Source organism: Mangifera indica, chromosome 9 (genome assembly GCF_011075055.1).
Source record: "Mangifera indica cultivar Alphonso chromosome 9, CATAS_Mindica_2.1, whole genome shotgun sequence".
NCBI lineage: Eukaryota > Viridiplantae > Streptophyta > Magnoliopsida > Sapindales > Anacardiaceae > Mangifera > Mangifera indica.
This window is the reverse complement of record NC_058145.1, coordinates 1,276,517-1,288,208: the sequence shown is the minus strand read 5'-3', so window position 1 is coordinate 1,288,208 and position 11,692 is coordinate 1,276,517. Positions and strand designations below refer to the sequence as shown.

Below are 11,692 nucleotides of genomic sequence, written 5' to 3'. Positions count from 1 at the left end.
CTTACCTTAAAAATTTAAAAGTGAATATTTCTCCTTTAGGATTTTGAAACTGCATTCTTTCTCCCTCTTGATCTAAAAACCTAAACCCTGATCGTTTTCAACAAAAACAATTGTCTTGTTTGTGATGAAAACAATTTTATCTTTGTTGGAGACAGTTGTATAAAGTTTAGGGTTTTAAACGAGAGAGAGAAAACACGATCAACATCGTTAAAAAAAATTATCACTTTTTAAACTTTATGCGAGAAAAAAATTATTAAAAATTTTAAATTAAGAAGAAAAATATAATAAATTTTTAATTTTTTTAATATTTTAACTAAATAACATTTTTATTTTTAACCCTAATAATAAATTTCAACAAAATAATAGGTATTTAAGTTTTTAATAATTAACTAATAACGGTTTAAGATATCACCAAACCTTGAGCCAGAATAAGTCATTTGGCCTTTCTTAGGGGTACTAATTTGAAGTTTAGTATTCTCCAAATATTTTTCTTACAAGTAGAAATTGCATCAATGATATTAAGCCTATAATTTTATAGAAGCACACAAAATGATATAGCCATATCTTGTTCACTGTTCTGAAAGAGGCCTAAACTTCTTTTACTGATTGCAGAAATATTTTCTTGAACAGTATTATATATTCAGAATGAGATCCATATTTCAGTATTCTAGCAAAGGGAAGAAATATTCATCTAAGACAAAAGGACTTACAATGGCTTCCTAAACAGACCATTACAATCCCCATTACAATCTGTAAGAATTAAACAAACATTACATTAAATTCTCTCCTAAAGATAGTTTAAACTAGGAAATGATCGTACAAATTATTAACTCATTCGACTACCGAGTGTATCTCTCACCTCTATAATTCAATTCCTCTATGAATGTCAAAATTTTCCGGTTCAAAAAAATAAAAGAGATTCAATGCCTTCTTTGCTTTGCACGTTTTTGTGACTGACGACCCTTTATCTTCCATTTCTCATTCCCTGCTGGTCGATTTTGTTCTTCAATCTCTCGAACCTTACGCTTCCTGAAAAATATTTATACAAAGTGATCAGAATAAGAACTTCAATAAGAAAAGTAATGACCTTGGATAATAACAGGAGAGCAACTCTCTCTTTCTCTATCTCACCTGTACTGGCCCAGGTTAGGATCAGAAAGCAGCTCATCTGCAAGGGATGCCTTCCTCTCCTTCTTATTCAGTCTACTTGAGAAGAACTCCACTGCGGGCTCTATAACTGTGCCCACCTGAAATAATTTGTCAAAATGTACAGTTTTTTACCGTATGATTAAAAACATCCAAATAACCTCAGCTAACATCTGCAGAATGTTTAATGTTACAAGCCAAACATGCCTGGAAATACTTGGGTAATGTTTTCGATTCTGAATCACCCTTCTTGTAATGTCTCTTTGGATCAAAGGCATTCCTCAGCTGCAAAATCAACAAAGTGTAATTACATGAGAAACAATTAAAAGTTGAAAGACCACAATGATCACCTTTATTGTTCATCCGAAAAAACTTGTTTATCACAACTAGCACAATTTTAAGTCAAACTCTAATCCTTTATGTTAACATCAAAATTTGTACAAGAATTTCATAAAACAGACTCCTAAAGTGTAACTAGAACACAATTGTTTAGAAAGTACAATATCACAGCAACACACAACCAATTGGGTATTGCAATATCAAAGCAAGTCAAAAATCTAAATGAGATTAAACCACAAAAGTAAATAACAATGCCATGTCAAACAATTACAAAGAAAAAAAGGAAAGAAATTAGAGCACCTTCAGTAACTGAAGATCTTTCTTCAACTCAGGAGTTATAGTTGCAACAGGCATGTCAAACCTAACATCCCAATGGCACAACAAAACAAACATAAATCAAACCAACAAATAAACCACAAGATATCAGACCCACAATTTTGACACTGTCATACAAATATATACCAGCTAGTCCCAGCTGTATCTTTCACTTGTTTTTTGAGTAACTTGTTTAGCTTTTTTGGATTATTTGGTGGCAAAAAAAGCCCATCAACAAGCTCTGTATTGGGTCTCCAAAGCGTGCTAACCTCAGGTTGACTTTGTGATCTATGTACACCTTTGTCACCAACATTTGAAACAGCTTTTGCAGTGGATGACAGAATTGGCACCTTTGGCTGCCATGAAAGACCAATAACTGGCTTGTTCTCCTTCATTCTATGATTCTAAATCAAATCCAACTAGCTTCTCTCTGTTTATAGTGAATATAAAATGAAAAGATATTAGAAAGAAGATAATAGAGTGAAAAAAGAAAATAATAATAATTAAAAAAAAAGTAAACTTTCAGCTCAGCAGCTTTACTTGCAGATTTTAAAGCTCAATCGTAGGCATCATTAGTCATATAACATTGGAAAGGTTTTGCCATGTAGAACAACTCTATGCCTAGCATATTTTAACTAATTGAACAAATCAAGATAAAGAATTAAGTTCTATGAACTCGCTGATATCAAGAGTTAGCTGGAACAGGCCGTGTGTATGCCGATGGCAACTTGTTTTTGCGATTAGGGATTCAAGATTTTTCTCTTGCTCTATTATGCGGTTTACTTCTCTCTATTTAAAATTCTTATATTTTAAGAGTTTAGGGACATTAGTTTCGGCCTATAAGCTACAAATCCCCACCCAAAATCTAACTTCAATAACTCTAAAACAAAATCAGAAAAAGAATATGATCATAATACCCATAACTAAACAGTTTGGGGAAACTATTGTTCCTATCCATTTGAATTCTTAAACTAAATTTAACTCCATTTAAGCCCAAAAAAAAAGAATCTCTAAGATAGAACACCAACCAAGCAGACAAATAGTTTTGCTAAATCTAAAAGAATCCGAGAATTGTCTTGCACCATATTCAGAAACCCTAAAATTTTCTTCTCTAATTTGATAGGAAATTTCGGAAGATTTGAGACGAATAATCAAAGATCTCATGACGATATTAAGCCTTCAATCCTCTGTCGAAGAAAAACATCCACAAAGAAAGTGTAGAAATTAAAAAAAAAAAAAAAAGCTACGTTGTTTTTAATACCTGCTTCTCCAGATCTTCAACAAAGATTATTACGATCTTATTATTCTTCTTCTTCTTCTAGTTCTTCTTCCTCCTCTTCTTTGCTCTGGTTTAGTTATTATTAAAGGCAATGCACGGCTTGAAATATCAAAGATTACAGAGACATAAATATAATTTCTCCGCCACGTCTCCAGAGCCAATCGACCAAAATCTCCTTTCTTTTTACCATCCTCCTTGTCTGGATGACCTAGGAACCCTGTTCAAAAGGAATATATCATTAACTTTGTACCCACAATACCCTTGTTTATTTTATTTTATACCGATAATAACCTCATTGTATGCTTCTAAATTTTCCCGTCCTGTATCGGATCAACCAAACAATATGATAACCACACTGCCTTCGATAAAGGCAATATCGTTTTTCTCCTTTAATTTCGCAGAGGCACCACAGTGGCGGCTCACCCTCCCCAGGTTTTTAGTAAATGAGTCTACGTGCTTTTGTAGGAGGATCCGTTATACTATAAATTTTTTAGTTAATTAATTTTGGCCAAAGGATACATTTCCACCCAAAATATATCATTTTTTCAAGTTCTCCAATCTTATTTTTTTTAATTTCAAATACCTATCCATAGATTATTAAAGTTAATAATTTTAAAAATAAAATCATAATAATATTAAAAATAAACTAAAACTTAATTTTGTTCTCCTTTAAACCCTAAAAATTAAAAGTTTCTCTTTTAAATCAAAGTTTAAAAAATGGAATTTTCTCCCTAATGTTTAGTTTCTAAATCTCTAATGTTATCGTTGACGACAAAGAGCTCTCGACACCTCCTCTCACTCTAATAGTCAAGTTTTTCCTATTTGAATATTTTTACGATATCAATTGTCTTTGCAAAAAACAACTTAGTAAGGATAGATGAAGTTTCGTCTCATCTTTCCTTTGGGTTTAAGATTATCGATCGGAAAGAGAGATGGTGAGAAAGTGACCATTAAAGAAACAAAAAAGAGATGTCCCTAAAGAAGTATAAAAAATACCGTTAGATAATGAAAAAAACCCAATAAGGGAAACTGTTATTTTTGATAACTTTGTATAAAAAAAAAATTGTTATTTTTTAAGGTTTAAAAAAGTGAAAAGAGATAAAATTTTATGTGATTAAAATTTTATTAACTTTACATACTTATAGGTAAATGTTTGAGATTTTCAAAAATAATTGATAAGAATTAAAAAAAACAACGTTCTTTTGATGGAAATAAGTCCTTTCGGCCATTAATTTTTATTATTTCTCACAGATCAAATCTGTAAACCTTGCCCAAAACCCACATGCATACTGCAAATGGCATGGGTCTGACACAACCCATAGTTTTGCATAGGCCGAAAGACTGATTTCCACCCAAGGTTGGATGAAATCTAAAACTTATGCCAAATAACTTTCAAAAAGAAAAATCAAATACTTAAAATAAAATTTACTATTAAAAATAAATATATCATTTAGTTAAAAATATTTTAAAAAATTAAAAATTTATCATATTTTTTTTCCTAAGTTTAAAAATCTAACAATTTACCCTTACCTAAAATTTAAAAAGTGACAATTTCATCACTACTTCTAAAGGTCATTGTTGTCTTTGACCGTATTCTCTCTCTCCCAACCCTATTGGAGACAAAGACATCATGATTTCACTTTGACCAAGGACGAGAGAGAGAAATCGTGATCAAAGATAACAACACTTTTCAAATTTGAGTAAAAAAAAAATTATTAGATTTTTAAACCTAAAAAATAATAATAATAAATGTTTAGTTTTTTTTTTAAATATTTTTAGTTAAATAACATTTTTACTTTTAATTATAACAATAAATTTTAACAAAATGATAAGTATTTGAATTTTAAAAAATTATCGGATATAAACTTAGGTTTTCACCAAATCTTGGGCAGATATAAGTCTTTTGGCCTTTTACAAATCATACTTCCACAAGCCATGTCAAAATCAAACGAGCAGAACCCTGTCACAGGGCAGCTCAATCCCTTTAACATCCCTACAAGGGGTTATTTCTTGGTTTCATCCAAATATTAATAAACTTACCAGTAGATAAAAACAACACTCCTAAAGAGTTTTATTGAAACCAATGTAGGCCTGCTCACCATTTTTTATCCCAAAGATGGCATGAAGGCCCATATTCACACTCAGACTCGTTCGATATTTGAACTCAAGTACTCAGACAGAATTCAACCCTAGTCCCTAAGCAAAAGCCTCCCATCTCTTTTCTACAAAGTATTATAACAAATTCTGAACCATTAAATCAATGTAAATTCAATTCCATAACATGTATCATTCCTAGGATGAATCAATCAGTCTTGTAGATTGAAAGAGATTTGATTCAGCAAATTAATAATTAGAAATAAAATGACACATCCCAAAATGAAAGATTTTCTTATGTTATAACATAATAGTCCAAAAATAAACAATCTTAACTAAGCACAAATCAAAGATAATAGTCCAAATCAATGGACCATGATCAGAGATTGTAAAAATAATATGAATCTGCACAATCGATATTACTGATAAACTCAAACTACACTGTACTCAAATTAAACCAACAAAACACTTAAGAATAACTATAATATTAGAGATTTATAATTACTTGAAATTTGTCCCAGGATATCCGAAAATTTAAATGGGATAAAAGGTTTCTTGTTCCGGTGATCCAAACAGCAGCTGAATTACATAATGTCAGTCCCTGAATAAGGAACATCAACCAAAAAGAAATTGACATATTGTACAAGTATAATTACTTCAAATTTATCAGTGTCAGACTGTAAAATAGCACCTCCCTCCTATAAAGTATAAACCCTCTGTCGTCTCAATATGTCAAGGGGAATAAAAATCATGATAACATCACCAGGCTTCAACCATCCAGGATAAACAATTAAAACACAATTACGAAGTTTGACTTAAAGTAATCGAGATTATAAGGGAAGATGAAGAAGAGACCTTAACAACTGCAGCAACAAAAGCTATCATTTGGATGGTTGGGTCAATATGATTTTGCAAAAATGGCAACTTCCTCAGCTGGTTTACCAGTCATCAAGCATGTCTTATTCCCCTGGGGTTGATCAAAAGGGAAACACCTAATGGTTGCCCCTGTTTCTTCTTTCACTCTTAATTCATCCGCATCACTGTAACAATTATTGGAGTGAATAATATTGGAATGCATGCGTGTGCATTAGTAATATCAAATTATTAATAATATAAACACAAACAAACTCAAAATGACAGTACCTAGCTGACCAAGGACCCCTTGCCCACATGCAGTTGTTTATTGCTTCTTTAAGTTCGTTGTAAGAGCTCACATCCACAATATTACTGAAAATGAATTATGAAAGAAAACTAATAATTGCAGAAGAATGCCAGAATACAAGAGAACCAAAGAAGCAGAAAATCAATTACTCCTTTATTATTTGACTTAGTTGACAAATACAGACACTATGTGGTGATTTTAAAAAATTTAATTTCATGTATCTTGGTACACAGAATTCAAGTTGTCAAATATAATTATGCTATTTAGTTCAAATAGAAAATGAGCTGATTACAGCAATGAAGTGTAGAACTGAAACATTTTAAACTTAATCAAGCATATTGCAGTCAGTTTGAAGAAACTAATATAATTAAAAGAGAAAAAGAATGCACCTATCTCGAAATGATATCGCCTTTCCCAAAAGGGCTGATTGGATCTCATCCAACTTGTCTTTCACATAAGCTTCCAAAGTTGGAGGTTCCATAGATATGCCAAAAACTTTCCCTTGCTTTCCAGGAATATCTCGTCTTGACATGACCACACTACCACTGGAAACATCACGTGGACCAATTTCAATCCTCAAGGGGACTCCCTATAGAAAAATAATCCATTATCACAGCAGTTGAAAGTGAAGCAATATTTTCTAACAATATTATTCTTTAAAAACCAAAAGTATCAATACTGAGGATAGCAACCATACTGTACAAAGCACAAAAATACAAGGTATAAGCACTTTGAAGGTCTTTTAAAACTTATTGAGCATCAAGAAGAGGATCTAACTTAAAAAGCTACAAGTGTCTACAAGTAGTTCAATACCCATCTAAAATGTATGAAAGACTGCTAGTATCTGACTTTCAATTACGCCAGAATTAAAATTTGGTTTTTTAAAATAAAATCACCCCCAAAGAATTTTAATATATTTTTGACCTTTGAGAACAGAATACCTTCATTTCCCAGAAGTTAAACTTCCAACCAGGAGTTCGTTGTTCTGAGTCATCAAGTTTAACTTTAATCCCTGACTTCTGCAAAGCTTCTTTTACCGACAATGCCGCATTGATAACTCCTGTTTTCTCTTCAGCATTCTTCCAAATTGGTATGATTACCACCTGAAGCAAGCAACCTATTATGTAAGGAAAGGAAACAATTTTCATAACCATCACGAAAAGGAAGAAACAAACAAGAAAATATTCTCTTTTTTTCTCTGGATCCAAGATAAACCATGACTCATAACTATGAATTTTCAAAATCTGTAACATTATGAGGTACCTAAGAAGTCATGGAAGCTTAATTTCAGTAGTTATGAAGAAATCCGTTAAAACACCAGCCTCAATCTTGAAGGTCTACCATAACTGGCGTGAGAGAAATAGCAGAGGATCATCACACCAGGGAACCACAGCTGGAATTGCGAAATTCTTCAATAATGGGAAGGGACACGTGGCTCAAGAAGGAGATCGATTCGGTTATGCAAATGAGACAAAGATGGGAGATGAGGGAAGGAAGAAGAGAGAATTCTGTTTGGATAGCTTTATGCTAGGGAGGGCACCAGCCCCTCGGATGGCCAGAGTTTTGTTTAACTGAGAAAGAGAGAGGAATGTGGATTGTGATCCAATTGTAGTCGAGAATGTTCACTGTTATTTCAGCTCAGTGGGATAAGTAAAAATTTAACTCTTCTTTGAACTGTTGGTGTCTGTGAAATTGGTTGTGAATTGTTTTGATTGCTGCTGAGTTTGGAGATTTTGTAGGTATATAGAAGGGAATCTATTAAAATCTTAGTTGTTCATTGTTAAGCACTGATGAAACTAAAGGATATCTCAATATTGGATAGAATTTGCAAAAAGATAAAATAAAAGAAATATTTGTAGTTTCCTCTAAATATGCACAACTTTTTTCTGTAATTCTCTACCACAAAAAATAAAAAATCATCAATGGAAGTCCTTGTCCCTGCAACAATCAATCTATGCCAGAACATGATATGGACTTTTGATTCATTCTATAGTTTTCCATATTATTACCATATGCAGTGAAAGATCTGCTTTTCAGGTCAGAGGGGAGATAGCAGCTCAAACACACATACAGATAGTCAGAGAGAGTATGAGAGGCCGATATGATGAGCCTTATTTCCCAAAAATAATCTATAGTCTTTACAGATGCACATCCTGATGCCAAAACAGAACACCTGTACAAAAACTTCAGTAAATCGTAAAAAAGCCTACAATTCACCTGTATAGGTGCAACCTTTGGGGGAAGCATTAGCCCAGCATCATCTCCATGGGTCATGATGATACCACCGACAAACCGTGTACTGATAGCCCATGATGTCTGCCAAACATGTTGCCTTTGTCCATTTTCATCCATAAACTGCACAAGCACATACTTCAGTCATTCGTTGGTTGGTGGATAATGAGGTTTACAAAGCACAACTAACATTTAACCAATGAAAAATAAAATAAAACAATTTAAGTTGGACGTTCTTTACAGTTGTCTGAAAATTAGAACTGGTAGTATGCTTTACCTCTGTTCCAAATGCACGAGAGAAATTTTGCCCAAGGTTGTGGCTAGTTCCAGCCTGTAATGCCTTCCTATCCCCCATCATAGCCTCTATTGTGTAGGTCTTTGAAGCACCAGCAAAAGTTTCCACTTTTGATTTTCGACCAGGAATGACAGGTATTGCCGCTTGCTCATAAGCAAACTTTGTGTAGATGTCAATCATCTGCATTGCCTGCATACTAGATCAAATGAGACATCAACCTCACCACTATGTGTGATCCAATGGTAAATGAGCTGCAAACCTCCTTTTCAGCCTCTTCTAGAGAGGCATGAGCAGTGTGACCCTCCTGCCATAGAAATTCAAGAGTCCTCACAAATGGTTTAGTACGCATCTCCCACCGTGTGACATTTGCCCACTGAACCAAATTGTCAGAAGCAAACAAGATGCAGTCAATATTTCCAATGAATAACCGATGACAACAAACATGTGAGAATATACTACCTGATTAATCATTAGAGGAAGATCACGGTAACTATGAATCCACTGGGTAAACATATGATTCACAATGGTTTCACTAGTCGGTCGAACCTGCCACAACCTCAGGAAGTGCAACAATCAAAGCCAAAACTCAGGTCACAGTTTCCAAAAGGACAATCATAGTTACTTTAACATAGAAAGAAAAGAAAACAACAGTATATGGTGGAGAATATATGTACCACAAGTTTTTCTTCTAGTTCCTTACCCCCTCCAATGGTCACAAGAGCCAATTCTGGACTGAATCCCTCTACATGGCTTGCTTCTTTCTCTATGAAAGAGTACGGTATAAACTACAACCATAAGTGAAATTGCAAAAATCAATCTTATTTTATGACTCCATCCAGGAAAGGACAATCAACAAAATGTGATGCTTCTTTAGCCTCTAACTATATAAAATGCAACATATCAGTTTAATGACCCCTATATTAACATAATAACAATCATAATAATAATAATAATAAATTATTATTATAATTTAAGATAAGCAAATCTAGTCTTCTACTAAAAACTATCTTTTATTAATTCATAGATAAGATATTAAAACTATCTTTTAATAAGCATAACAAGATTCAATGGACCACACTCAGCTGGTTAATAATGTCACATTCATATGGAAGATAAAAGTCTAATGGGGTTAAGTAAGAAATATAGTTCAAGATTTTAAATTCTCTTTTAAAGATTTTTAGCACCATGTGCACCATATAGTAAATATTTATCCAATCAAAAGATGCCCGGAGCACTTTACAATCAATTATATCACTTATCCACCTATAATATCCACAGTTAAACAGTCCCCTGGCAAGTCAGGAATTCAAGGGGCATACAAGCATCAAAATGCAGATAGAAACAGAAATAGAATTAGTTTTTAGAGATACAGTGATTGACAGAATCTTTCATATCATTTTTTTCCAGAAAGGCTGGAAATCTAAATCCTCTTATTCACTAATTATACCATTAAAAATATTTTATTCCCATTATCTGAACTTTATTAAAAGTTGGGATCTTTTGACTGAAAACGGGAAATAGACTCTGAACCATCCATTTTTAAATCCATTGATTAAGACTTTAAGTTAATGACCAAAATTTAATGCTTTCCAACTTAACAATTCTCTAAACCCTTAAATTTGGCAGCTTAATGGTTTAGAACTTATGTCTCTTTTCCGTTGAAGTTTTTAGTCAAAAGATATTGACCTTTCTTGAGAATAAAAATATCTAAAATTCAATCACCAGTAACTAAAAAAATCCAATTCTAGAGATAGTCATTCTAACTGTCGACAAGCATAATTTGATCATTTACTTGAAATTTCTTCTGATAATTCTATGTCATTGTAGCAAACCATAATATATTAAAATCGTAAAATAAATTTTTTTCACTCAGTACCCTTTCTCAGCCATCAAACAGATAGGTCAGAACCAAACCTGTGGAAAATACATATTACTATGCCCAGTCTCCTTGAACTTAACATTCAAATAATCCTGCAAATCACTTATAATGAATCAATGAATTGACGAATATATATTATTGATACCATTTTCAAATTTGAACAGGAAAGGATTCAAAAACTGAAACCTGAATTGCCTCCCAAATAGCGTAACCGTATGGTCTAATAACCATGGTTCCACGAACCGGACCGTAATCAGCAAGCTCTGCGTTGGCAATAACATCGAGGTACCATGCATTGAAGTCCTGAGACCTAGGCGTGATGACACGGTCCTGTTTAACTCGCTCTTGACTCACTTTATTCTTCAGATAATCAGTTTGTTCCTCTGTCCCCGGCGGACTCGAGGCAGCGCTCTGAGCAGAAAATCCAGCCGCACGTAAAGGCGGCAGGATACGGAGGCGGCGGCGTAGAATCGCCGGAGACCTGCGAGAGATGGAGGGAGAGGCAAATAGTGAAGTAAGCGAGGGCAGTCTCAGAACTACTACCATTTCTTTGAGTCGTTTAGAGCGAAACGCGAGACGCTCGTACTGCGTTTTAGTCCAGCAGTCGAAGAGCAAGGAGATGAGGTTTTTGGAGTGGGGAAATCTGCTGCGTACGTGACCATCACGTGTATTGTGTACCATATTCGTTTTGGGCCGAATTTTGTCGCTTAGTGGCCTCGTGGGCTTGGAATTCTAGTGAAACCTTCAATTGAAACCGATTAAAACTAGTTGGTATTATGGATAGATTCGAAACGAGTCAACCCTAAAAAAGTTCAAGTTCAAGGTTAAGTAAAATTTAAAAAGGATATATAGTATCATTAGAAAAGTAAATTATGTTACTACTGTTGACTCAGTGAGTCTTTATATTCTTATTTTGATGATAACAAACTAATATGTCTCTAAACATATTGA

General features: G+C 33.5%; 2 protein-coding genes across 3 annotated transcripts; both read right to left on the bottom strand.

The window, feature by feature from the left end:
* Nucleotides 1–617: 617 nt before the first annotated feature.
* On the bottom strand, nt 618–3,274 carry LOC123225888 (rRNA-processing protein fcf2-like). The gene is made up of 6 exons (XM_044650209.1): nt 3,062–3,274; nt 1,948–2,230; nt 1,786–1,846; nt 1,354–1,431; nt 1,132–1,247; nt 618–1,029 (listed from the first exon to the last, which is right to left on the bottom strand). The coding sequence occupies exons 2-6, from the start codon at nt 2,193–2,195 to the stop codon at nt 921–923; spliced, it is 612 nt and encodes a 203-aa protein (XP_044506144.1). The 5' UTR covers nt 2,196–2,230; nt 3,062–3,274; the 3' UTR covers nt 618–920.
* On the bottom strand, nt 3,114–11,370 carry LOC123225886 (proline--tRNA ligase, chloroplastic/mitochondrial-like). Of its 2 annotated transcripts, XM_044650208.1 has the most exons (12): nt 10,928–11,370; nt 10,777–10,833; nt 9,537–9,647; nt 9,322–9,408; nt 9,122–9,235; nt 8,845–9,051; nt 8,553–8,690; nt 7,277–7,438; nt 6,725–6,924; nt 6,317–6,400; nt 6,029–6,213; nt 3,114–3,296 (listed from the first exon to the last, which is right to left on the bottom strand). In XM_044650208.1, exons 1-11 carry the CDS (start codon nt 11,285–11,287, stop codon nt 6,072–6,074), a joined length of 1,662 nt encoding a protein of 553 aa, XP_044506143.1. In that variant the 5' UTR covers nt 11,288–11,370; the 3' UTR covers nt 3,114–3,296; nt 6,029–6,071. The 2 variants fall into 2 exon arrangements, with proteins under 2 accessions (XP_044506143.1, XP_044506142.1); XM_044650207.1 differs by lacking the exon at nt 3,114–3,296 and having other exon boundaries at nt 5,650–6,213; nt 10,928–11,369.
* Between the last annotated feature and the right edge of the window lie 322 nt (nt 11,371–11,692).

Excerpts from the sequence above, each read along its gene's own strand:
- LOC123225888 (XM_044650209.1), bottom strand. The coding sequence starts at position 2,195 with ATGAAGGAGAACAAGCCAGTTATTGGTCTTTCATGGCAGCCAAAGGTG. Across the intron at positions 1,847-1,947 it reads GATACAGCTGGGACTAGCTG|GTTTGACATGCCTGTTGCAA; the intron begins GTATATATTTGT and ends TTGGGATGTTAG. Across the intron at positions 1,030-1,131 it reads CCTAACCTGGGCCAGTACAG|GAAGCGTAAGGTTCGAGAGA; the intron begins GTGAGATAGAGA and ends AATATTTTTCAG.
- LOC123225886 (XM_044650208.1), bottom strand. The coding sequence starts at position 11,287 with ATGGTAGTAGTTCTGAGACTGCCCTCGCTTACTTCACTATTTGCCTCT. Across the intron at positions 9,648-10,776 it reads GTAATATGTATTTTCCACAG|TTTATACCGTACTCTTTCAT; the intron begins GTTTGGTTCTGA and ends TTATGGTTGTAG. Across the intron at positions 7,439-8,552 it reads CAAAGGTTGCACCTATACAG|GTGGTAATCATACCAATTTG; the intron begins GTGAATTGTAGG and ends TGCTTGCTTCAG.